The following is a 27,328-nucleotide window of genomic DNA, read 5'->3' as shown; positions in this document are numbered from 1 at the left end:
CCTGGTATTTAGCCTGCCCTTCGTTTGCTAACAAACTGAGTTAGCAAGGATCGGAATTGGATCAGGATTGGATCGAGATTGCATTGAATGCCTCCGGTCTAAGCTGCTCTGCCACTTCCTAGCTGCCGCAGGAAGCTCTCTCTCTGCCCTTCGGAGTAATTCATCGCTAACCTGGGTACCCGCTCCTCAGGGGCCCTTATGCTTTCTTTCAGGTACCTATCTGGGACATCGGGTACTTGCTCCTCGAGGGCCTGCTCTCCCTACTCTGGTGCCTACTACTGAACTACTTCTGCCTGCCAGGATCTCCATCATATAGCTATCTTCTTCAGTGAGTACTAACCTTGTCAGTCTGTCTCACCTTCACCTGCAGTGCTCAGAATCTCCATCCGGGACCTTCCTCTGCTACCCTGCGTTGCCTACCATCTACTCGAGTGTGGTACTGGTCTCCTCTGCGGAGGACCCCTGGGCTACTTCTACTAGGTTACCTCATTGCTGTCCGCTCCCTGGGCAGTACCATCAAGCTGTATAATAAATACAAATTCTCTATGTCTGTGTGTATAGAGTCTAGCCTAGTACTGCGGTTCCTCACGGGGTTCCTCCCCGTGAGAGTGGCCATCACCGCAATACCCAAGAAGCCACTTCAACAGCTCAAAACCATAACACTCAGGAGATGAGTGGGAAGCCATTGGTTGCTGGAAATTCAGAGCAAGATAGTTGCAGGAACTGGACATATACAATGACCAGTTTGTAAAATTCCTCAGAACAGAATGTTTGAATTGTTTCTCAATCAAAAGCTGCAAATATTTGACAGCATGAATGCTCTTTTCAAATTTTAATTTTGGAGCTCTCTTGAAAGAAAGGAAAAAGTATAACAATCAAATCTTCTTCTGCCAATTTAGAGCCTTATTCAATAAGGGGTGGTTATTTATAGAGCCACTGTGCACTGAAGTTAATCAGATGTATACACACAAAGTTACTCCTGCGCATCAAGCCCAATTTTCAAAACCGTCTGCAGTACACAATTTATACGCATAAGTGGATACATGGAGATTTGTGCAGGTATTTTATAAATTATATGGCAGATGTTGCACCAGTTTATAAAACACCACATATTTCTGCCCCAAAAGTATGCACATAGGGGTAGATTTTAAAAGAAGCGCGATCAGCCTACTTTTGCTTGCGCATCAGACTCAAGCAAAAGTACGCTGGATTTTAGTAGATACGCGCGGAGCTGCGCGTATCCACTAAAATCCTGGATCGGCGCGCGCAAGGCTATCGATTTTGTATAGCCTGCGCGCGCCGAGCCGCGCTGCCTCCCCCCGTTCCCTCCAAGGCCGCTCCGAAATCGGAGCGGCCTCGGAGGGAACTTTCCTTTGCCCTCCCCTCACCTTACCCTCCCTTCCCCTACCTAACCCGCCCACCCGGCCCTGTCTACACCCCCCCCTTACCTTTGTCGGGGGATTTACGCCTCCCGGAGGGAGACGTAAATCCCCGAGCGCCAGCGGGCCTGCTGCGCGCCGGGCCGCGACCTGGGGGCGGGTACGGAGGGCGCGGCCACACCCCCGGGCCGTAGCCACGCCCCCGTACCCGCCCCCAAAACGCTGCCGACACGCCCCCGGAACGCCGCGACGACCGGGCCCGCCCCCCGACACGCCCCCCTCCGAGAACCCCGGGACTTACGCGAGTCCCGGGGCTCTGCGCACGCCGGGAGGCCTATGTAAAATAGGCTTCCCGGCGCGCAGGGCCCTGCTCGCGTAAATCCGCCCGGTTTTGGGCGGATTTACGCGAGCAGGGCTCTGAAAATCCGCCCCATATTGTAATAAATGTGTATATTCCATATATTTTGGGAACGTAAAAATATACATGTCCACCAAATAACCCTGATTTAAATGAGAAGGCAGATATTTTGTAAAGTCTCCACACATACCATTCTGAAATTATTTATGCACATACTCAGATTCACCAGTGTGCATCACCTTCACCAGTTCACCCAGTTCTCCTAGAACCTCTAGCACTTCACCCTAAATCCCCATCAGTTCACATAAACCTCCCATCCAAAAACTGCAGACAAAAAAAAAAAGCCAGATTTCAATCGCGCAAGTCTATTAGCAGATATAAAAATGTTTGGACAAGTTCAGTAATATATGCACATGTCCCTCTTACAAATTAGTGACTTGTGTGCGTACTTCTGAATCCCATTTCTAAACAGCCCCTTTTTTGCTTGGTAAAATGTGCATGCCATTCTGCAAGAATGTGCATATTTGTACTCTGTGCATACTTGCTACTTAACATGCCTATATGCTATTTTTGCACACAAAACCCCTTTGAAAATTCACTGCATATTATTCAAAACTGAAAGTATACATGCAAATTCTTTCCCCATCCCAACTCTACTCTCCCACACTCCTACCAAACACCTCTTACTACTGTTGATAAAAGTAGATATGAAAACAGATTTCGTGCATACTTTTCTCCACAGAACCCATGGGTTGATTTTCAAAGCACAATTTATGTACATACAAGGGTTTTATGCACATAAAATGATTTGAAATTCAAGCCCAAAATGGGAAAAGCCCTTCTAGAAAAAGCATGTAATATAAGCCCAGTGGCAACTTGTCAATCATAACCAAAGATGATGTAGACAGAAGATTACATAATTGGAGGTAGTTTATAAAACTTCTGAGGTCAATCAGTTTGGAATTTCCCTGAAACCCTGCCTTGCTTATGAATAACATAGTTTAAAATCCTAAGAAAGTAATAACAGTATTTATATAAAAGCACACAAGGATAGGATGTTCAGACTATTTGTACTATTAGGGGTAGATTTTAAAAGAAGCGCGATCAGCCTACTTTTGCTTGCGCATCAGACTCAAGCAAAAGTACGCTGGATTTTAGTAGATACGCGCGGAGCTGCGCGTATCCACTAAAATCCTGGATCGGCGCGCGCAAGGCTATCGATTTTGTATAGCCTGCGCGCGCCGAGCCGCGCTGCCTCCCCCCGTTCCCTCCAAGGCCGCTCCGAAATCGGAGCGGCCTCGGAGGGAACTTTCCTTTGCCCTCCCCTCACCTTACCCTCCCTTCCCCTACCTAACCCACCCACCCGGCCCTGTCTACACCCCCCCTTACCTTTGTCGGGGGATTTACGCCTCCCGGAGGGAGACGTAAATCCCCGCGCGCCAGCGGGCCTGCTGCGCGCCGGGCCGCGACCTGGGGGCGGGTACGGAGGGCGCGGCCACGCCCCCGGGCCGTAGCCACGCCCCGTACCCGCCCCAAAACGCTGCCGACAAGCCCCCGCAACGCCGCGCGCTCCGGCCCCGCCCCCCCCGACACGCCCCCCTCCGAGAACCCCGGGACGTACGCGAGTCCCGGGGCTCTGCGCGCGCCGGGAGGCCTATGTAAAATAGGCTTCCCGGCGCGCAGGGCCCTGCTCGCGTAAATCCGCCCGGTTTTGGGCGGATTTACGCGAGCAGGGCTCTGAAAATCCGCCCCTTAGAGGGGTAACACCACTGAGGTGCTTCCAAAATAATTGTACTTATTACACTGAAATGGGGCTTAATTTTCTTAATCAAAACCCTTTTATGTAAGTCCAGACAAGCTTTATGGTTTACTATTCCATTTTTTTCCACTATTGCCAAAAGAACTTCACAATAACCTATACACGTCTGTTGCTCTATGACTTTCAATTATTATCATCTTGGTTTCCTAGTTACAGTACTGCTCCTAAAACATCTTCAAAGGTACTACTACTACTACTAAACATTTCAGTAGCACTACTCGATGAAGACAGTGATATACAAAAAACATGTGAGAGCCAGTCCCTGTTCAGTAGAGCTTACAATCTAATCAAAACAAACATAGAGGGCAAAAAAGACTTGGGGAATTTCACTTATTAAGACAAATATCTATAGAAATATAGGGATAGATTTTATAAAGTGCGTGCGCACGCACACATGGACGTGCCGATTTTATAACATGCGTGCACAGGCATGTGTATGTTATAAAATAATGGGCCGCGTGCATACGCATGCTGGATTTTATAATCCACGCACATATGTGCGGGCGGTGCATGTAAGGGGGGGAGGGGGGACTTCTGCAATTTCTGCGCCACAACGCATTCCGGCCTTCCCCAGTTCCCTTCCCCTCTCCTCCTCATCACCTAAACCCTACCTTTGTCCTTTTTTCTTTGTTGCACAACTTACTTCAGCTCCCAAGCTGAAGTAACAATAACCTATACACGCCTGTTGCTCTATGACTTTCAGGTATTATCATCTTAGTTTCCCCAGTTACAGCACTGCTTCTAAAACATCTTCAAAGGTACTACTAGCCCTTTGAAGAAGCCCGGCACATGTGCGTGTACCGGGCTTTACGCACGTGGCCGAACCCCTTCAAAAATTGACTCGGCACGCATAAGGCCCGGCCACACGCGTAAAGGCCAGATTTTTCACGTGCAGGATGTTTAAAATCTGGGCTTTAATGTGCTTAGATTTGAATGTGCAATCTATTACCCAAAGAGGCCCTTGGGAAGACCTCCTGACATTGGGGTAAATTTGAAGACATTGAAGCACACCACATGCATTTTTATTCATATTGAGGACAGACAAAAAGTATTTTACTTGTGGAAATTTGCTTTCAAAATTGCCCTCTGGGAAGGTACTTTTAGAACACTGGGCAAAACAGTAAATTCTGTGCATGCTTATCATTTTATTACTTATGCGTATAATTCTAAATTGAAAATTTGTGGGGTCGCCAGATATGCATGTGGGCATCTATGAAGCAAATTCTGCCTGCTTCCAAGCAGGTGCAACTTTGTGCATGTAGATTTACCCGTACACTTTTGAAAATCGAAAGTCCACACTTCAGTTCTTTCCCTACCCGAACTCTACCTCCCAGAACGCTTACTTCAACTGATGGTAACAGTCCGCACTAATTTGGGTTTCACACATACTTCTACATGCAGAACCCCCAGCTTCACACAGAGATGGCATTTTCTGGAAAACAGGGTTAACTGGGCAGACTAAGTGAGTCAAAGAGTCAATATCTGTTGACATAGGGGCGGATTTTCAGAGCCCTGCTCGCGTAAATCCGCCCAAAACCGGGCGGATTTACGCGAGCAGGGCCCTGCGCGCCGGGAAGCCTATTTTACATAGGCCTCCCGGCGCGCGCAGAGCCCCGGGACTCGCGTACGTCCCGGGGTTCTCGGAGGGGGGCGTGTCGGGGGGCGGGGCCGGAGCGCGCGGCGTTGCGGGGGCGTGTCGGCAGCGTTTTGGGGGCGGGTACGGGGCGTGGTTACGGCCCGGGGGCGTGGCCGCGCCCTCCGTACCCGCCCCCAGGTCGCGGCCCGGCGCACAGCAGGCCCGCTGGCGCGCGGGGATTTACGTCTCCCTCCGGGAGGCATAAATCCCCCGACAAAGGTAAGGGGGGGGTGTAGACAGGGCCGGGTGGGTGGGTTAGGTAGGGGAAGGGAGGGTAAGGTGAGGGGAGGGCAAAGGAAAGTTCCCTCCGAGGCCGCTCCGATTTCGGAGCGGCCTTGGAGGGAACGGGGGGAGGCAGCGCGGCTCGGCGCGCGCAGGCTATACAAAATCGATAGCCTTGCGCGCGCCGATCCAGGATTTTAGTGGATACGCGCGGCTCCACGCGTATCTACTAAAATCCAGCGTACTTTTGCTTGAGTCTGATGCGCAAGCAAAAGTAGGCTGATCGCGCTTCTTTTAAAATCTACCCCATACTATGTTAATGTTACTAACTATAAAAGTTGTGGTGTTTGCTGGAAAGGCTAGTAAGAAATATTTTAAATAAATAAATATGCCAACAGCTCTGTAATAACTTATTAAATTGGATACAGTACCCAGGTTTATGACCCTGAATACATAGGTTGATGATTTTTGCTACATATATTTTTGATTTCTAGGAAAGTGGACTTGGAATGTTTATTATAATTATGTTTTATTATTTTTTAACTTTGCTGTATATAATGCTTTTGTACTGTTTTATTGTTGTACTGTTTATGTTGATTTTGCATTTTGTATACTATTGTTCATCACTTTGATGGGATTGCTTATAGTCTGAAAGGCAGATTAATAAATTAATTAAATGTAACTTAATTTAAAAAATGCACTCTTGCCAAGCCAATGCATCTTAGTAAAGACAATGAAGTGTTTTAGAGTTTATTTTTTGGTTTGGTCTACTTACGGTTCAATAAAACTGATAAACACTGGAATTGGTTCACTTAGGGGCAGATTTTAAAACCTGCGCGCGTGGCCTACATTTGTGCGTGCTACCCGGGCCACTCCGAGGCCACTCCGAAATCGGAGCGGCCTCGTAGGGAACTTTCCTTCTGCCCCCCCCCCCCCCCCCGACCTTCCCCTCCCTTCCCCTATCTAACCCGCCCCCAGCCCTACCTAAATCCCCCCCACCTTTATTTTACTTGCGCACGCCGGCTGGCTGCCGGCGCATGATCCCCTGGCACGGCCGCTGTGCCGGAGGCCTCAGTCCTGCCCCCACCCCTTTCACAAAGTCCCGGGACATACGCATGTCCCAGAGCTTGCACGCGTTGCTGGGCCTATGCAAAATAGGCTCGGCACACATAACCCTTTTAAAATCCGCCCCTTAATATGTAAATTATTATGCCTCAAGATAAAAACATGATCTCAAAGGACAGTAATGAAAAAGATATCAGAATACATATAAGAGCAATATTATATATATAGACCAGTACAGACCAACATATATGGTGCAGTATATTGGGACTTCCATTCCTTTTTCTTACCAGAATTGACTGGAATAGTTGGAACACTCCGCTGAGCCAGATATAGATGTGGGAGTATATCTTTGTGGATGTACCATTAAAGGTGTTTGCAACAACCAGGAATGAATAAGGTCCAATAGTGAAGAACTCCCAATCATAAGCTCCTGAGGTAGGAATAGTCTGGTTAATCTCAAAAAGTGCAGTTCTCGAATTCCACTTGTAAATGATGCTATTTATATTGTGATTATCACCTGGTAAGGAAAACAGATAAACAGGGTCATTTATCATTTCATGTTAGGACTTTAACGCTCATGGACATTCTCTATTTATACCACTGTAAGAGAGGGTACTTTTAACTCGGTGTGGGGTTGAAGGGGTAGGGGAGGGGTTTAGGGAGGGGTTACATTCACAGTCAGAGGTACGAACAGCAAAGTTGACATCACTGAAGATTTTCTGTCATTTGAATCGATGAAAGGTACAAGAGGAGATGATTTGTACCATGCACTCGAGTATATTGTACAAATCAGCTCCTCTTGTACCTTTCATCGATTCAAACGACAGAAAATCTTCAGTAAAGTCAACTTCACTGTTCATACCTCTGACTATGTATGTAAAATCACCCCACCAAACCTATCCCACCCCAAACACCACAAGGTTAAATGTACCTCCTCTTACAGTGGTATAGAAAGAGAGTGACATATTGATTTCTATACAGAAGTGCTCTCTCTCTCTCAATAAAAACTTTTCCCAAATAGTGCAGGTGTGATAAATTTATCCCACCTTGCAGAAATTCCCTATGAGATGCTAAATTTATCACACCTTGCAGAAATTCCCTATGCGATGCTAAATTTATCACACCTTGCTGAAATTCCCTATGTGATGCAGGAGCAGGGTAATTAGCCTAACCGTGCCCCTTTTTATATCGCAGGTGCTATTTTTGCTATATTTATAGCATTTGATAAATCTAGGCCAAGGTAAGTGCTATGGCAGTAAACACAAAAAATCATATAAGAGTCAGATCATGGAAAGATGCAAATTTGAGCTGCCAATCTTATTTTGTGCTACCAAAATAAAACGTACCGCTTTTATGGGCATGAAGAACCTCTCATGGGTAGTATTGAAAGAATCCAAAGCAATTTATTTTGCCGTAAGTATACTGAGAGCATCTGCTTGAATTGCAAATGTCTTCCTAAAATAGGCTATTAGAATATTCAGATACCCCAAAAATAGAAAATGACACATGTTGGCCAGAATTGAACCAGGTTTAAAATTTAGAAACTATGGACCAGATTCAGGCGTTTCTCCCATTTTGAATCTATGGGAAAAGCCTTAGTGAATCAGGTACTATGTTTGAGAAGAGAAATTCACCTGGATATACAAGCAAATACAATATCATTCCTAACTAAGATGACAAATATAGCACCATGTCCTGGTTTTTCCCCATTGCATAAATGATTTCCTAGTTGAGTTCCCTACAAAAGCAATGCATGCATGCAACAGAGTAAAACTCGGAATTGCTCAGCTCGTTCGGCTAGACATACAGCTATTTGGTGGCCCTATCCCTAGCCCATTCTGCACTGATTTAATGAAGGGAAAATAGCTTTTGAAAGCTAATCACAAATATGTTCAGTGAATCCAATAAAAAGATATCACCCTCGGTTTGCTGACCCTTCTTTTCTGCCTTTTCACATAAAATGGTACAATCCAAAAAGGAACCAAAAGTGAAATGAGTATGTTTTTACATGTGTATATCTGCCTGCCAGTCAGTCAGTGTGTGCCATTTGTCAATTATTCTTCATTATGGGCCTCTCACACCAGGCATAGAGCATCATAGAATGATAGGTCATGGAAATATTCTTAGGCTGAAATAGGTCTTCCCTCTGTTTCTGACAGCCTTTGGTGCTCATTGTCTTAATCCTGCCTCCAACTATATTCTTTCTATTCATAAACAACCCACATGCTGTTGTCACATTAGTGTATCCAAGACAACTGCATTCACGGCATCATCCAAGAGTACATTCAAATTTTAATAAAAGGAATCTGGCTCTTGTACAGCATTTGCTACTTAAAGTACTCTAAGAACAAGAAGTGCATGAAGAGTCACGTCTCCTCATAGCACCTGAGTGAATGAGACTATAATATTACTGACCAGCATGTTTCTGAATTAATGAATGCATGTATTATGTTTTTTTAAAATACTGATCTTTGCCTGTCACTGTTACTAGATAGTGGGCTTTAAACATCTCACTGTATAGCTAATTTCAAGGCTAAGTGAGAATCTTTTGCCTCCAAAGCAAAACAGACTCTGAGTCGCCACAATTCTCATGCAGCCAAAGGCATAATATGCCCCTGCCACATGGCATGGTCACATGATGGCTTAACCTTCTACCCTCGACCAAGGAGCATCGTGAAGCTTCAAGTGGGATTGGGCCATCATAATAACTAGTTTCCAAAATGGGGACTATGGCTGGTAGAGATGAGGCAAACGGTGGAGGGCATAAAGGAGTTGAGCTGAGACAGGTTTGGCCTCTTTTGCTGCCCGGCTCATGAGCTTAGTTACCTAACCCACCTCGGGCATAGAGTTCCTATCCATTAGTTGAATTTAGTCTGCCTAAAAAAGGGGTTATGGTGATATTGGGGCAAAAATATAGAGAGGGGGAGAGGGGAGAATGGGCACCATTTCATGCTGTGGCTTTGCAAATTCAAGAAATCCTTACATACATATGCTGTGTTAAAGTATGTTTGGCTATGTACTCTGTGTTATTACAGTAGAGTTTGGTTCAGGTTCACTCATGTGGACATAGAGTAGGGGCATCCAACTGACATTATACTACAGCCAGGGAACAACCTTTGTCCATCACTGAAGTGAACAAAACAAACATTGGGGGAATGTCTGGCCATCACCTGCTGCTATGACTTGGTTAGGGGTCGCCTTACCTATATTCTATGACTTGTTGATAGACTGTGTTCATTTATGACCTCTTTGGTTTTCACAACAGACTCTACTGGTAGTACCTGGTTTGACACAAGTTAAATTGACCAGTATTTTTGTTATTTTGAGCCTTGGTTTTAGAACTCATTGCTGCTAGAATGATGAGTTGAATTAAATTATTTGACTTTCGGAAGAAAGTGAAATCATGGCTCTCTGTAAAAGTATTTGAAGGTTCATAGATAGGAGTTTGGTTCTAACTAGCCGATGGTAAAGCTTGTGATGCAGAAAATGTGAACAATTATTTTGACTGATAATTTAAGGGAATAGAGATTAGGAACAAAGCTGTAACAGTTTGATGGTGGTTGATGCAAGGGGGGAGGGATGGAGTAGAAACTAAACTGGTGATATAGGTTGGGGTTGGAGAAATTTGTAAGAGTAAAGTAATAACTGTAAAGTTTTTAATTGGAACTATGATATAGCTCACCCTTTTGGTGACTATGTCTATTGCAACTGGCTCTGGGCTGAAAGGATAAGCACATAATCACATGTAATTAAATAAATTGCCACCACTATTAGGGATAGGTCAGACCTTGCCGTGCTCTTTGATGAGTAGGTTGGTGACTCCTAGCAAAAGATAGCGTCTGCAATAATAACTGTTGTACCTAGTTACAGAATTTATAATTTATGTGAAACCCAGATGGACATAGATTGTCATTATGTTAATGGTCTGCAACTTAATAAAAACAACACTGCATTGGTCCAATGACCAAACACTGTTTGGTCATTGGTTCTTGTCATTATTGGTTGTGAACTGAATTCTTAGGAGGTGGGGAATAGGATAGGTGGGGTATGTTGGAAAGTGGGATTGGTTGTAAGTGGAAGGAGGGGGAGGGAGTCCAGGCTCCTGAGTGAGGCTGGACAGAGTTGTGACAATCCCTAGCAGATTTTTAGGATGTAAACTGGTTCCAGCAATTAAAGCAGTCAGGAATGCTCTTTGCCTTGGAGAAAGTATTAACAAATTCTACTTTCGCACTTTTTTTTCCTTGATGTGGATATTGTTGCCTTCCATGTGTAAATTCTTCCTTTAAAGTTGATGGCAAATAGTTTCAAAAAAATGAATTTTTCAAAAAGCATATTTTTTTTCTTTCATGCAACCCTGAGACAGACGTATTGCCAAGAAACTGCAGCATTATTTATTTCCTAATAAATATATAATAATCCCCATACTCGAAAACACCTAATTGTAACAGTTTTACACATCCTTAGTTCTGAACAGGGATTGCCCTGATTTATCAAGATATTTCTCCTGGTGTGTGCTTTTATAAAAGTTACCTTACAGATACTAGGTCTTTCCTGTAACACAAAGATAATTACTCTCACTAACTATTCTAAATACAAAGGAAAGCTGTTTGGAAGTGTTCATTACCCTAAACAGAACATTTTCAACAAAGTGAAAATATGGCTGCATGAAATCTAGTATGATTTGTTTATCAGCAGACTCAAGCTTATAAAACAATAGAAAGTTAAAATACATTTCAATTCAATCTTAAACAAGAGGACTGTAGTATTCAGGGATGCAGATTATGAGTTTTATTTTTAATGTTGAGCAATATATTTTTAGTGGTACCCATTCAAAGTGTGATGCAAAAATATGGTGTCACCTATTCTGTTATTAAAGGTGAACCTTTTCAAAATGCATGCCCAGTTGTATAGAGATGCAGAGAATTCTGTCTCTTCACTATTCCAGTGGCAGTCAAAGTCCACATTTACATGCGGTTAGCAGAGCCACAAGTCCTTGCTCTAGGACAATCGTTCAAGTGGTCTAGACCGCATTGGGTGGTCTCAATTGTTAGTAAATAAGGGTCTACCTCACACCATAGCCCTGCTCCAATGACCAGAACAGGTATTCCCACATGGGATAGATAGCATACTAGCATTAGAAAACCAAGCGGCTGAATTTCATGTACCACAACTAGAAATCTACATTTTTATAATATAAAAATTGCCACCAAACATTTCCACAAATGCTAGCTTTACATGAAACACAATAATTTCCCTTTGACTTGTCTTTGAATTTTCATGTCCACTGAAGTGACTATTGCCTATTCCTTTCTGCCCACCCCCCACACAATGTGTCCTGCATTGTGGCGCACTGTTAAGAATAAAGTGGGGATACCTTCTCTATGGTTGGCGACCACGAGGAATGCCTCTCCCTCTATCTGAAATGCCTCCCAGTCCCTAGCGCTGTGTGTGGCGATCCTCTGGTACACGACAAATTTCTGCTTCTTGGGGCTCCACTTGTAAATCACAGACAGCTCCTGCCTCTTTTCATTCTGCTCGAAATTAGCCACCACCAGAAAGATCTGAAAACAAAGCAGGAAGTCTCAATTTCCATCCATTAAATATAGAGCTCTCCAACCCCTAGATTCATGTGTCGTGGAAAAAAAAGGGGGCGGGGTGATAGTGGGCAAACCTGCCCAAACCCCGCCCACACTCCATCCCTTCCCCTAATTTTAATAATACCGCCACAATGCAGCCGGTATTGCGTGTGGTAGGGCCTTATCGCACACGATACCGGCATTTGGCACAATAAAGAATGACCCTGCGAGTTTGTTTGCTTTTAATAAATCTTCCCCTCAAAAAGGTTGAGGCCAAGTTTCGAAGGGTTTAGGCCCTTAAATTGGAAATTCTGAAAATGTACTAGCTCTGAGTGCTAAATTTAGGTTCCTGGTTTCAGTAGGCGCCCAAAAATTTAGGGATATGTGGATGGCTACAGAGGTGGAATTAAGGAAGGGAGATAAAGTTAGGAGTTAGCACCTATTTTCAGAACTAGGCACCTAACTTAGGAGCATAACTCTAGGCAAATGAATAGCAGACCTAAATTTAGGGACCCAACTTTTGGTCTAAACTAAATATACGTGCCTCTATGTAAACCGTTGTGATGGGACATTACTAAATGACGGTATAGAAAATATTTTAAATAAATAAAAATTAAAAAATAATACTAAATTTATGTGAATTTTCAGCTGAAAATGGGGAGTACAACTTCCAAAGCTATTCATGTTACAGCATGTGTGCACATAAGTGGACACTGGGAGATTTATCCTAATATTTTATAAACTGCATAGTGGCAGCTGCACAGTTTATAAAATAATGCGTTCTTATGATCCAAAAGTACACATATATTTCAGAGTACACATATATTTCCAAAGCAATGAAAGTGCTTACTTTTGCTACCTGTTTCATAAACATACATGCGTATATTGTAGGTACATAAAAAAATAGAGCATGTATGCATAAAAATGGGGATTTTAAAATGTATGCACATATATACTTTTTGCGTGCATATTTGAAATCACCAGTTCGGCGATACCTCTGCCAGTTCACCTAGTCCTCCTAGACCCTCTAGCACTAATTTACACAGATCTCCCACCCAAAAACTGCAGACAACACATTTCAATTGTGCTCGTCAATTAGCAGGTGTAGCATTGTGTGAATAAGTTAATCTCTATGTGAATATCTCTTATAAAATAACAACTTACGTACCTTTTGATCCTGCTCCAGAATGCCCATAGACTTCCCTTTTTTTGCGTTGGTAAATGGGCATGTGAAACCAAAAATGCGTGTATACTTTCAATCTTTATAAAATAGCATGTACATGAAAATGGGCTACTTACAAGCATATATGCTAATTTTCCATGTGTAACTCCTTTGAAAATGTACTCATTAGTCTCCTAAGGCCTGGATTCACCTTTCTTTCGCAGAATGGTGAATCCTGCGAAAACGGGGGGGGGGCGAAGAGGGGAGGCAGGCCTGCGAAAGCCCACAGCCTTCGCAACACTGCGACACCAAATAGCGACACCATAAAAGGTGTAGTTATTCGGCATGCTACTGCCGACAGCGAAAACACGCGATAAGGGTTTAGAAAATAACCCCCTAAGTTTGGCTGAAACTAGGAATATAATTAAGGAAACTAATATAGGAACCTAAATGTAAGAGCTCAGTTTTTGTATAATATTGGCACCTCAGGGGTAGGTTTTATAACACGCGCCGGTACACGCATGTTATAAAATCGGTGGGCCACGCCCACATGCATGCCGGATTTTATAATCCATGCGCGTATGTGTGGGCGGAGCGCGCAAGGGGGAACTTTCGCAATTGCTGCGTGGCGGCGCATTCCAGCCTTCCCCAATTCCCTTCCAATCCGCTCCAATTAAGGAGCGGACTGGGAGGGAACTTCCCTACTCCCCTACCTATACTCCCTCCCTCTTCCCCTCTCCTCCCCACCCCCTAAACACTACCTTATCTTTCCTTTTTTTTTTTTGTTTCCTAACTTACTTCAACTCCTGAGCTGAAGTAAATTGCCTGCGCTGGCCAGCTGCTGGTGTGCAAATCTTTGGGACAGCGACCAATGGCGTTGTGCCTGCCCGCCCCTCGCCCTGCCCGGAAAACACCCCCCAACCCGCCCCTTCGAAGAGGCCCAGCACTTAAGCGTGTACCGTGGTTTACGCCTGTGGCCAGGCCCTTTCGAAAATTCGCCCGGTTGGCGCAAGGTCTGGCCACGTGTGTAAACCCGGGATTTACACACATGGGCCTTTTAAAATCTACTCTTTAATGTTTAAAAGAAGGAATTGAGGAATAGATTCCAAAATAGGTGTCAAAAAATTCAAGAAGTATGCTACAACATGCATGTTGTAGCATAAGTGTGTAGCATACAGAGGCACGATTAAAATATGCATTTCGATTTTCCAGCTACTGTTATTTATACTTGGACTTGGTTCCATAATAGGAAGTGTGATTTTAATTGACATACTGTACTTATATTCTATGAACCCCTTTCTCAGATGAGATTGTTGGTATGTACAGGAGAGAATGCTGTCCATGCCAAAGTTGCAGCTATGTGTAAGCATCCCTGGCCTTACTATCGCCCAGACATAGGAAACCCACAGTGACTATCGTTTTACTTATTTATTTAGATTTTTTTTATTCCACTTTTTGGCATTTCACAGTGTACATCAAAGTGGATTACATTCACTATACTTACACTATAAGTATTTCCCTATTCCCTCATTATGAATTCAAGAGGAAGTATACTCAAAATCCCTTCCATCATCCTTATAGCCTCCTAATAAAAATAATGCATGTAAATTTCATAGAGAAATGCTACGCAGAAAAAAGACTGAGCTTTAAATTGCAATGACAGGACAGCTTAAAAAAAAATCTTGTTTGTTTTTTTTTTCAAACCTTCCTATTGTCAGAATTAAAAGGGTTGGTTTTTTTCTTTTTTTAAAATTTACCACCACAGTTTCTAGACTGAGATTTTCATCATCTTCCCAACATTTCAGTCTTAGACTGAATTCTTTCCAGGTTTTAATACTTTTCATTGGACCAATATTAGAATTATCCAAAGAATGCTGTACATGAGATCTTAGGGGAGCACAAAAGGTTCCATCAACAGATGCATCCGAGACCTTCATCAACACACAATCCAAGTCTCCTGGATCTTCAAGGAGACTCCCCATGTTGGCTGCTCTGCCCCAGCCACCTTGATCCTCTGCGATTCTACTAGCAAGAGCTAACTCTCTTTCTCCATCATTGCACAAAAGCTCCAAAAGCCTTGCCAGCCACACAAACTGAAAATACCACTGGCGCTTCAGAATTTCTTCACATCTATCATACGTACCAATAAACAACCACAACGAGTATTGCTGTTAAGCATGGCTTTGTTTATTTTTATGTTTTAGGCTGGCTTTATGCTTATACCTCTGACAGGACTCAAAGGTGGTAACTTAGTTGGGAGCTCTGCACTGTTTCCAGGGATTTAGTAACAGAGAGTGTGTAGAATAGTAATAGCCATCCTTTCAAGGACTGCTTTCCTTCTCTTTCCTCTGCAGCTGCAGTCACTGGAAAAGGAAGCAGCTAACGAACTGTAGCAATTTTCTGCTGCAACAGCTCCTAAGTTTTACTCTACTTAAGAGTCCCTAACTGTACACTTTCCACTTGACAAAGGTTGAGCTTGTGAAAAGCAGAACTACTTTTTCTTTTTTTTTTCTCCTGATATTTGAGGATACTGATGAAACCCCTACAGAATGGGCTATGTTTCAATGAAGTCTGTGACCTAAACTGCTGCTTCTATTCCCAGTTCAGCTTTTCTTTGCTGAAAAGAGGGTGAAAGACAGCTACAGATGGCTGGGAGAGGGTGTGAGACAACTACAGAGGGCTGGGAGGTAATGAGAGACAGGAAAATAAAAGACTAAAGTTTAAAAAAAAATGTATTGTATATGACTTTGAAAGGTTTTAGGTTATTTAATATGTATTTTAGATAGCTTTTATATTTTAGATGTAATAACTGACATCTGATGTGTGTCAGACTTGTTGCATCTTAACTGACATCTCTCAGGATCAGAGAGCACATACCAGAACCTTTTGACCCAAAGGTTCTTGGGTGCCTGAAGATCTGGTAATAACTTATCCTCTCTCATAGGAACTTTGACCTTGCATCCCTTAATTTAGCAGTGAAACAGCCCGACTGATAACATTATTTAATCTAGTTGCTAAACTGGCTCAGTACTGTGCAGCCTTCTGGAACTTGCTTTTTGCTATTCTGTTCCTGTTTGCAGCATACTTAGATCATTGTTTATTACTGCATTCCTGTCTACTTTGACCTTCCTCTGACCCACTCATCCTGGTTCCTTGCCTTTACCTGTTATTTCCCTGCTTATGTGGCTCAGACCCCAGCTCACAGTTTCACTTTCTCATACGGTTTTCATTCATGCTATTGGATTTAAGCCTGCCTCCAAGTACTTTTGCTCATATCTCAATTAATTAGTCCTCTGTTGGCCACCGCACCCCAATCATTATCTATTATTGCACCAGTATGGAATATTCAGGAATGGGTGCAACTGATCACTTAGACATAATGAAAGACTTGGTCTCCTCCATCCAGGCTATGCAGATCCATCTCCAACACCTGCAATAACAGGTGCACGCTACAGAATCTTATCCCAGTAGGAACTGAACTACACTTAGCAGGCCTCTTCTACTCAGAACTATGTGTGCCACACCTGAACAAGTTGGATGACATTTGAATAGAGTTTAGGGGACTTCTAAATCAATGCTGCCTACTATTCTTCTTACAACTCTATATCTAGAGCATGGACTCAGAGAAACTAGACCTGGGAATCAACCTACTGACTAAGGATGCTCTGACTGGAGTAATACTTCTTTTAGAACAGAAAAGCCCATTCTTGAATCATTTATGGCAGTTTATAACAGCAGTGTCTCAGGCCTTTGGAGAACCAGCAAACTACAACTCTGCAGGGACAGTAGACAGTGGTTGAATACACCTCAAAATTTCCCAGATGAATCATAGACCTCACCTGGAATAAACCAGTATGCTAATCTTACATCAAGGGAGAACTGGCTAACCACATAATGGATGAACAAGCATGCCTGGAAATTTAGAATCATTTGTTACCCTGGTGCATTCAGATTGATTAACATCTCATGGACCTGCTTCTGACCCAGCCTTCTTGGTTTCCATCTTTATCTGTTTTTCCTAGCCTACTTGGATGAATTACATACGTGGCCCCACCTTGATCTGGGCTATTAATTACCCCTATGTTTGGGGTGGGAAGTACCACATGAGAAATTATACTATATTTACTAATGTGATTTATTTTCAGGTTCGTAGCCTGAATGGGGGTTGAGACAGAGTCCTGGTCACCCCGATACCACAATTCTGTGGCCTTGCCAAAAAACCTCTCACTTGTGGCACAACAGATCAGATAAAATCATCAAGGTGAAGTATACCATAAATTTGCAGTATTCTTATTTTAAATCAACCAATGCAAAAAGAGAGAGAAAGAGAACATAACTCTATATATCTACCACTGTCAGAGGAGCACATTCAACTCAGGGTGGGTTTAGAAGGGGGGAAGGGGCAGTGTTACATTGGTCTGCCTAGGGTGCTATGGACCCTTGCACCGGCAATGGCTGAGGAAACAAATATGGTAAAGAATTCAAGAAAGCATGAGATAAACACTGAGTATCTCTATTAGCGAGAAGATGAAGGGGAAACTGGGGGATGTGGTTAGTGCAGTTAGTATAGCTGTGTTTAAAAAAGGTTTGGATAAGTTCTTGGAGGAGAAGTCCATTACCTGCTATTAATTAAGTTGACGCAGAGGTAGATCTTTAAAAAGTACGCGCGCGAGAACAAAAGTACGTCGGATTTTATAAGATACGCACGTAGTCACGCGTATCTTATAAAGATTCGTGGTCAGCACGCACAAGGCGCGCGCAACTTTCCTTCATCGTCCCCCCACCTTCCCCTCCCTTCCCCTACCTAACCCACTCCCCGACCCTACCTAAATCCCCCCCCCCCCCACTTTGTTGGGCAAGTTACACCTGCTTGAAGCAGGCGTAACTTGCACGCGCCACCTCGCATCCCCCAGCACAGGCCGCAGTGCCGGGGGACTCGGGACCTTCCTCCCGGCCCGCCCACGAACCGTCGCCATTCCCCCGGACACGCCCCCTCCCGCCCCTTTTACGAATCCGGGAGGATTTACGCGCGCAGGGCTTTTAAAATCTAGCCCTTAGATAATAACCAGCGCTATTACTAGCAATGGTAACATGGAATAGACTTAGTTTTTGGGTACTTGCCAGGTTCTTATGGCCTGGATTGGCCACTGTTGGAAACAGGATGCTGGGCATTATGGACCCTTGGTCTGACCCAGTAAGGCATTTTCTCATTTTCTTTTGGGGTCAGACAGTGGTATTCTTCCAAGAGTGAGGTGGAATGGACTGGGTAGGCATTATAGTTCTTCTCTTATGTTAGTGGTAGAAACAGAGCTGGGAGGTTGCAGTTTTGAAAACATTCTTCCCTTTACTCCCTCTAGGACAAAGGCAGGGGAAGAGTTGATAAGATCAAAACAAAGAGCAGATAAAGGAAACATGACCTAATGATACTACAGGCTATAGGGTACCCAGGTTGGTACCAGTAGGCTACAATGTCCCAAACATCAACCATTGTAGCTGGTTGCTAGTAGATATTTACTGTCCAGTGAGGCTATGGGAACCTAGGAAGCTGAATGTTCAGGCAACAGCATGCTAGTTTTGATGGCTTTTTGGGATTGTTACAAGGCATAGGGGGACTGGGTGTTGGATTAAGTATATGATCTTAATGCTAATCTATCTAGGATGGTGGAGAATCAATGAGAGAGAAAATGGAAACTGATTGGTGTAGATGGGAAGACTGGATGAGCTGACTGACCTTTTTTTCTGTCATCTATTATCTTACTATGTTAAATGGAAGTCTTCAATCCACTGTGTCATATAAAATAAAAGGTCAAACCACTCCAAATGAAAAAGAAAAAAAATACTTAGAGACCATCATAATAAGAGAACTGTCCTTTTGTTCTGAAGCGCTTGAAAATGTGAAGAAATTATAAAAAGAAACCCCTGACGCAGAGTTGATTATTCGAAACACACGTGTTGGGTGATTAATGATGGACTGATATACCAAGAACAGAGGATCTGCAGAAGCGTGAAATAATGATAAGTGATTCTGAGAAATCATTTATAAACATTTTTACTTGCATCAAAATATTATAAAGAGTGAAATGTAGGACCGATCATTAAATATAAAGCAATGAAGGTATTTTTGCTGGTAGTGTTTATTATGATGGTCCTTTTTTTCTAAAAAATATATACCACTCTAAAAGGAAATAAATATATATATATACAACTCTATAAGTATTTTTTCTTTTTCGTTTGGAGTGGTTACTATCTTAAATAGACCAGGCATTCAAACCCAAAGAACTAGCAAATTCAAAGAAGGTATCTAGGTCCAAACTACTATTCAAGATCAGGCTCAGAACACTACAGTGGTCTTTATCCCGACTACTAACCAAAATGACAGCAATGAATATCACTACATGAGAGCAATCAGTCGTCAGACAACCAACAACACGTCAATGTACTCCATCTGCTGAATCTACCACCAGTTCTTACACCACCTTCACTCTATCCATGTCACACTGCAGCACCTTGATCATGGACCAGAAGTGGATGGATTGAAGCATCCAAGTTTTGATAGAAAGAGACTGTCTTCTCACCATCTCTCCTCCTCAGTGCCTTCTTTGAAGGGCTTATTGCTCACCTGCCACTGTCTTGTCTCCACTGCCATACCTGTATTGAAGATTGTTTGAACCACTGAGGCTATACAGGACACAGAATGCATGCAATGAAATATTTCTGCATAGTCCTGGTGAAGAACAAGAGTTTATGGGATAGCTATTTGAATACATCTTTTACGTGTACAACAATGATAGAAAAAATATTATCCTCAGATCACCTTGTGATTGGAAATTCATGTGCATTGTGTTATCTGTGTAAATACGGATATCTTTTTGCAGTGCTCAAGTGTGTGTAACTCTCCTTTTTCAGGGCACTCCCTGACTCAGGGGAGAATAACCTAGTTGCAACTTCAGATCAGGATTCTTCCATGTGGGTGATTAAAGATGTAAGGCTCAAGAGGATGGCTCACATAGTCTCTCAAAAAACAATGAGGTTGATATTCAATGCCACGTAACTTATCTGGCTAAGTGGTATTGTTTGAATATTCATCCGTGTTCAGTGGCTGCCACTTAACCGGATAACTATTTATCCAGCTAAGTGATGGGTGGAACTAGGGCATTCCAGGGCATGACTACATATCAGATTAACTTAGCCAGATAATTGCCAATATTCAGCCTTACTTGGCTAAGTTAGCCAGATAAGTTAGATCTACTATTATTAAGCAGGTCTAAAGTTAGATGGATAAACTTATCCAGCTAACTTTTAGATAGCTGGGTATGTTCAGTGGCATGGCTGTGCTATGAATATCCTGGCTAAATTAGCCAGGTAAGTTTATCTAGCTAACTTTTTCAGCCAGATAGTGGCTGAATGCCTACCTCAGAATGTCCACAATTGTGTGTAGTTCCAAAACAAGAATAACTTTAATTGAAGATACAAGTAAAAACTTGACAATTTGAAAATTCAACAGTGGGTCCATCAGCACAAACAAAAAAATATATATATAGGTTTTCATTCTAATTGAGTAAATGAGTAGTAGCATTGGGATCTCCTTTTGCTGCAAAATCCAAAAATCAGCAGAAGCAAACCTTGCACATAAGCAAGTACTCAGATAAACAGGTGCAGGAAAGAAAATAGGGTCCCATTCAAAATTCAAAAGTGTATTTATTATATGTCCAAACAATCATATTTCATTCAATAAGGCAACTCCTTCAAGTGAACAAAGGGTATTGTTTATAAATGTCCCCCGACACGGTCCGTGTTTCGTGTTAACTGCATCAGGAGGGACCACGGCATATTATAATCTTTGTAGTTAATCACAGGAGCGCTCCTGTGATTAACTACAAAGATTATAATATGCCGTGGTCCCTCCTGATGCAGTTAACACGAAACACGGACCGTGTCGGGGGACATTTATAAACAATACCCTTTGTTCACTTGAAGGAGTTGCCTTATTGAATGAAATATGATTGTTTGGACATATAATAAATACACTTTTGAATGGGACCCTATTTTCTTTCCTGCACCTGTTTATCTGAGATCTCCTTTTGCTCCCATTAAGGTTCCTTTCCCTGCAATCCCCTTCTCAGAAATCAGTAGACCTCCTTTCCCTCTTAGAAAGTTTGTCAAATACCTGGTTGGTGTTTTTAGCCTCCCAAACCTTCCTGCCCCTAAGACCTAAAAACAAATGCCTTTCAGAGCACTGTAGACTATAGAACCCTTACTGGAATCCCTTCAATCACTTTAGGAAGTGAACACATCTCCCATTGGACAGGAAAGGCAAAATCCCATACATAAGCTAGGAGACCCACAACCATTGATGCCTTTCCTTTGCTTCCTTCATAAATGACTTTCTCTAAACACTCATGGAGATTTCTTTATCCAAAAGAGCTGTATATGATGGGAAGTGAAAGACTGTTGTGCATGGACCAAGAGAGAGAGAGATCTTGGGGTGATAGTGTCTGGGGATCTGAAGATGGTGAAGCAATGTGACAAGGCAATAGCTAAAGCCAGAAGATTGCTGAGCTTCCTAGAGAGAGGAATAACCAATAAGAAAAAGGAGGTGATGATGCCTTTGTACAAATCCTTGGTAAGGCCTCACCTGGACTATTGTGTTCAGTTCTGGAGCCCGTTTCTCAAAAGCATAGAGACAGGATGGAGGCAGTCCAGAGAAGGGCAACAAAAATGGTATGGGGTCTGTAACGAAAGACCTATGAGAAGTGGATGAAGGATCTGAATATGTATACCCTGGAAGAGAGGAGGTGCAGAGGAGATATGATAAAAACCTTCAGATACCTAAAAGATTTCAATGATGTATAGACTTTGAACCTTTTCCGTTGGAAAAAAAAAACAATAGAAATGAAACTCCAAGGGGGATAACTTAGAACCAATGTCAAGGAATTATTTCTTCACAGACAGGGGGATGGAGGCCTGGAATGCCCTTCTGGAGGAGGTGGTGAAGAAGAGAACACTCAAAGAATTCAAAGGGGCATGGGATAAACATTGTGGATCTCTAAAGACAAGAGAATGAAAATGAGATAAGCATGCAGGAGGGTAACTTGCTGGTACAGCAGTTACTACCCTTAGAAGAAGGCATGAAGATTGCTGCCCTTAACCATAATGCTTTGATGCTTTTCCTGCAACTTCAACATTTCTCCCTACTTAGACAGCGGTGGAAAAGAGAAATTGGATTCAGAAAACAACCGAGGGACCTAACTTCCAAGGTCTGTAATACTGATATGCAGACATAAGGGAAAAAGCACAGGACTGCTTCTAGGGCCAAGTCCTAAAGGAAACGAAGAAAGCATGCATGGGGGTAACTTGCTGGTGCATCAGTTACTACCCTTAACCAATAAGCCTGGATACTTTTGATGCAACTCCAACATTTGCTGTCTGCTTCAATGACAGGGGAAAAGGGGAATTGGATTTAGACAGCAACCAACGAAGGCCCTGACTTTTAGGGTTTGGGAAACTGATAGGCATGGGAGTAACCTGAATAGAGCAGCAATTACTACCCTTAACAGAAGACATGGATTACTACCCATAACAAATAAGCCTTGATGCTTTTGATGCAACTGCAACATTGTTCTCTGCTTTAAAGGAGGGGGTGGGGGTGGAGGGAAAGAGAAATTTGGATTCAGGGACAACCAGCACGAACCATGACTTTTTTTTACAGTCTGGAGTATTGATGCATAGACATTAAGGAGAAAAACACAGGATTGCTTCTATGGCCAAGTCCATAAGCATAGCATGTCAAGCAGCACTGACTGATACAAAGGGGTAACCTGCATGTAGATACTACCATGGGAAGCTTGCTGGGCAGACTGGATGGACCATTGGTCCTTTTCTGCCATCATTTCTGTTTCTTTGTTTCTATGTTTAGACAGTATAAGTAAAGACCCACCCTTTGGGATATGGACCAGAGAAATCAATAAAAATTATAGCTGCACACTTAGGAAAACTCCCAATGCTGGAACTTTCCACATTTTAAGAAACAGTGAGGCTTAGTCATTCTTACAGGTTTATTAGTATCTCTCCTCTGTTGCCTCCTTCTCTCTCTCTATCACTTTCTCTCTCTCTTTCTGTCTCTCTTCTGTCCTGTATTCCACACTTCCCATAAATTCACCTTTTGCAGCAGCCACATCTCCTCCACCTGTAACTTCCAATATACCCCAGCCCTGCTACATCCATCCCATTGATGACAGGGAGGAAATCTTCCAGGCCTCATTCTGGAGGGCACCAGCATCCAACCATCCCCTCTCAAAGAGCACCTTATAGTGCTGGGGCCAGCCTTAGCCTTAGTCCTGGTAGTTCCCTCTGCAGGGATTATAATGTTAAGAGGGTTTTCCCCATGAGAACAAAGAAACAGGTGGATGAGATCCCCAGAGTGGTAGGAGCAGTGTTTGTTTATTTATTAGTGTAGCTGGGTTCAAAAAAGGTTTGGATAAGTTCTTGGAGGAGAAGTCCATTAATGGCTATTAATCAATTATACTTAGAGAATAGCCTCTGCTATTAATTGCATCAGTAGCATGGGTTCTTCTTAGTGTTTGGGTAATTGCCAGGTTCTTGTGGCCTGGTTTGGCCTCTGTTGGAAACAGGATGCTGGGCTTGATGGACCCTTGGTCTGTCCCAGCTTGGCAATTTCTTATGTTCTTATTCTTAAAATGGGAATAGCCTGGGAAAACCTTGAAGCTCTCTGAAAAGATGTCTGCATTCAAACAAAAAGAATAGTTGATTTCAAAGAAGCAGTCATCACCCTGACTGCTGTTCTTTCTCAAGACTCAGAATACCTGAAGTGGTCATTGATTGAACTATCTATATCCATACCAGCAATGATCATCAGAATTATGCCACTCTATATGACTTTGTGTAATTATTACACACAGTAAAATCTTTGTGCCTTCTGCATTGTTGAGAGTTTGTTTGTTTTTTTTATCATTTTCATCTTTTAGCCACAGTGCATGCTGGCAGCTGAGCTCTTGAAATAACATGGGAGTTAAAGAGTTAATACCTGGTCCAAGCCAAGTGTTACATTTTAGGCCTTAACAAGTGTATGTTAAACAGAAGGTAGAGGAAAACATTAGCAAAACATGATATTTACCATGTCTCCAACTGAAGCCTTGTTTGCATATGATGTTCTTTCATTTATATGTGAGTAGGAACTAATTTTTGCATATATTCACTACCATATTCTGAAACTAGTTTAGCATAAATGCTAGGAATATAGAAGTTGTTATGTTTGTAGACCCTTGGGCCAAGGTGTGATTGAAGCTACCTGTAGGGAGGAGCCCTGCAGGTTCTTACCATTGGCAGGAAGACCCAGGCGAAGCAGAAACCAGTCAGGACTCTCAACTATACCAGCTCACATTCCCCTCAGATTGAGCTTTTTGGTGCCGAGGCCAGCAGGACTTAAGTGGGGTCTCTGCTAATGACAGAGGAGAAGATTTGTAACTAGCTAGGGTCGTAGGCAGGTGACAGGCATATCCAAGGTCCAGGCAGTGGTCAGAGACAGGTGACAGTCAGGCATAACCAAGGTCCAGGCAGTGGTCAGAGACAGGCGACAGTAAGGCATATCCAAGGTCCAGGCAGTGGTCAGGGGCTAGTGAAAGTCAGGTGTATCTTAGGTCCAGGCAGTCATCAGGAGCCATCAGAGGTCAGGCATATCCAAGGTCCTGGCCAAGATTAAAACCAGGTATCCATCCAAAGAAGGAGAAAACTGTGTATAATTCTGGTTGCCGCATCTCAAAAAAGATATAGTTGCGATGGAGAAGGTACAGAGAAGGGCAACCAAAATGATAAAGGGGATGGAACAGCTCCCCTATGAGGAAAGGCTGAAGAGGTTAGGGCTGTTCAGCTTGGAAAAGAGACGGATGAGGGGGGATATGATAGAGGTCTTTAAGATCATGAGAGGTCTTGAAAGAGTAGATGTGAATCAGTTATTTACACTTTCGAATAACAGAAGGACTAGGGGGCATTCCATGAAGTTGGCAAGTAGCACATTTAAGACTAATCGGAGAAAATTATTTTTCACTCAATGCACAATAAAGCTCTGGAATTTGTTGCCAGAGGATGTGGTTAGTGCAGTTAGTGTAGCTGGGTTCAAAAAAGGTTTGGATAAGTTCTTGGAGAAGTCCATTAATGGCTATTAATCAAGTTGACTTAGGGAATAGCCACTGCTATTAATTGCATCAGTAGCATGGGATCTTCTTAGTGTTTGGGTAATTGCCAGGTTCTTGTGGCCTGGTTTGGCCTCCATTGGAAACAGGATGCTGGGCTTGTTGAACCCTTGGTCTGACCCAGCATGGCAATTTCTTATGGTCTTATGTTCTTAAGAGGAATGGATAGACAGTAGGGATGTGCAGAGCAAAATTTTATGTTCATATTTTTTATGTCCGAAAGGGGGTCCCACTTGCGGCCAATATGGACATAAAAAAAATCCAATGAGTTGGGTATATGTACATATGTGCAAAAAAAAAATTTAAACCCCCTCACCCTCCTTAATCCCCCCCCAGACTTACCACAACTCCCTGGTGATCGAGCGAGGAGTGAGGACGTCATTTCTGCAATCCTTGGCGAGAAGCATGTGATGTCGGTGGCACGTCGAGTGACGCGGCGTCACGTGATTCCCGGCGAGTTCGCGCCGGACGGCTCGTTCGGCCCAAAAAGAACTTTTGGCCAGCTTGGGGGGGCCTCCTGACCCCCCCAAGCTGGCCAAAAGTTCTTTTTGGGCCGAACGAGCCGTCCGGCGCGAACGAGCCGGGAATCACGTGACGCCGGCGTCACTCGACGTGCCGCCGACGTCACATGCTTCTCGCCAAGGATTGCAGAAATGGCGTCCTCACTCCTCGCTCGATCACCAGGGAGTTGTGGTAAGTCTGGGGGGGGGATTAAGGAGGGTGAGGGGGTTTAAATTTTTATTTTGGCTCAACAATCGCGATTTCCCACATATCGAACATATCTATGTTCGATATGTGGGAAATCCGATCGTTTATGTCGAATCAATTTTTTAAGTAAAAAAAAAATATGAGTTGCGTTTTACTAATGCGGTCAATCCGAATGCACACCCCTAATAGACAGGGCAGACAGGCAAGTGCAAGAACAAGCGGGATGAAGACTGGAGATGAGTTGAGGCAAAGGCAGGAACAGATGGAAAGCAACACACACTAGTGGGATGTAGCTGGACCTCTTGCTGCGGTAGGCTGTGTTTGGGGAGCTGCCCTTATAAAGGGCAGGACTGAGGACGTCACCAATAGGGGCTGTGGTCCCTTTAAGAGGAGAGGTGTCAGCACGCACATGTGCCTAGGGAGAGGCGCATTGCATTTGAGACAGGTGGCATCCTGCCATGAGAAGTACGAGTGTTGTTTGCTGCATTTTGGGGTCGCTATGGCCGGACTGGCCCTGGAGGTAAGAGCGATGGTTCGTGGGAATAGCCTGCAGACCGCCAAACGTAACAGAAGTTCATATTCAAAAGATTTATGTAGCCTACTAATATACTGTATGCATGGCTGAGCATGGACTTGTAGCTTAATTTGTAGATAAAAGACTAACCTGACTCTAAAACATTCCCTACGGGCTCTCCCCATCCAAACAGCCACAGTTGGGACATCTATAGCTAAAATACTTCAGTTTCTTGCCACTGATGTTGTGGATTTAAATTTCCCCCCATCTTGCCTCTCACTAAGAACATAAGAACAAAAGAAAATGCCATACTGGGTCAGACCAAGGGTCCATCAAGCCCAGCATCCTGTTTCCAACAGTGGCCAATCCAGGCCATAAGAACCTGGCAAGTACCCAAAAACTAAGTCTATTCCATGTTACCATTGCTAATGGCAGTGGCTATTCTCTAAGTGAACTTAATAGCAGGTAATGGACTTCTCCTCCAAGAACTTATCTAATCCTTTTTTAAACACAGCTAACTGCACTAACCACATCCTCTGGCAACAAATTCCAGAGTTTAATTATGCGTTGAGTAAAAAAGAACTTTCTCCGATTAGTTTTAAATGTGCCCCATGCTAACTTCATTCCTTCTTCTGTAGATGGATTGTAGTATCCCAGGCCTGTTCAGCGACTCCAAACAG

The 27,328-nt window shown here is 43.3% G+C and overlaps 1 protein-coding gene across 1 annotated transcript in view; it reads right to left on the bottom strand.

Moving 5' to 3' along the window:
* The window catches only part of TSPEAR (thrombospondin type laminin G domain and EAR repeats), a 187,913-nt gene that overhangs the window by 62,949 nt on the left and 97,636 nt on the right, over positions 1-27,328 (bottom strand). Inside the window, 2 exon segments of the mRNA XM_029606177.1 lie at positions 6,767-6,996; positions 11,854-12,040. Coding sequence (XP_029462037.1) covers positions 6,767-6,996; positions 11,854-12,040 — 417 coding nt within the window.

This window comes from Rhinatrema bivittatum, chromosome 6, assembly GCF_901001135.1.
Source record: "Rhinatrema bivittatum chromosome 6, aRhiBiv1.1, whole genome shotgun sequence".
Lineage (NCBI taxonomy): Eukaryota > Metazoa > Chordata > Amphibia > Gymnophiona > Rhinatrematidae > Rhinatrema > Rhinatrema bivittatum.
The sequence above is the reverse complement of the archived record's forward strand: the minus strand, read 5'-3'. Positions and strand labels throughout refer to the sequence as shown.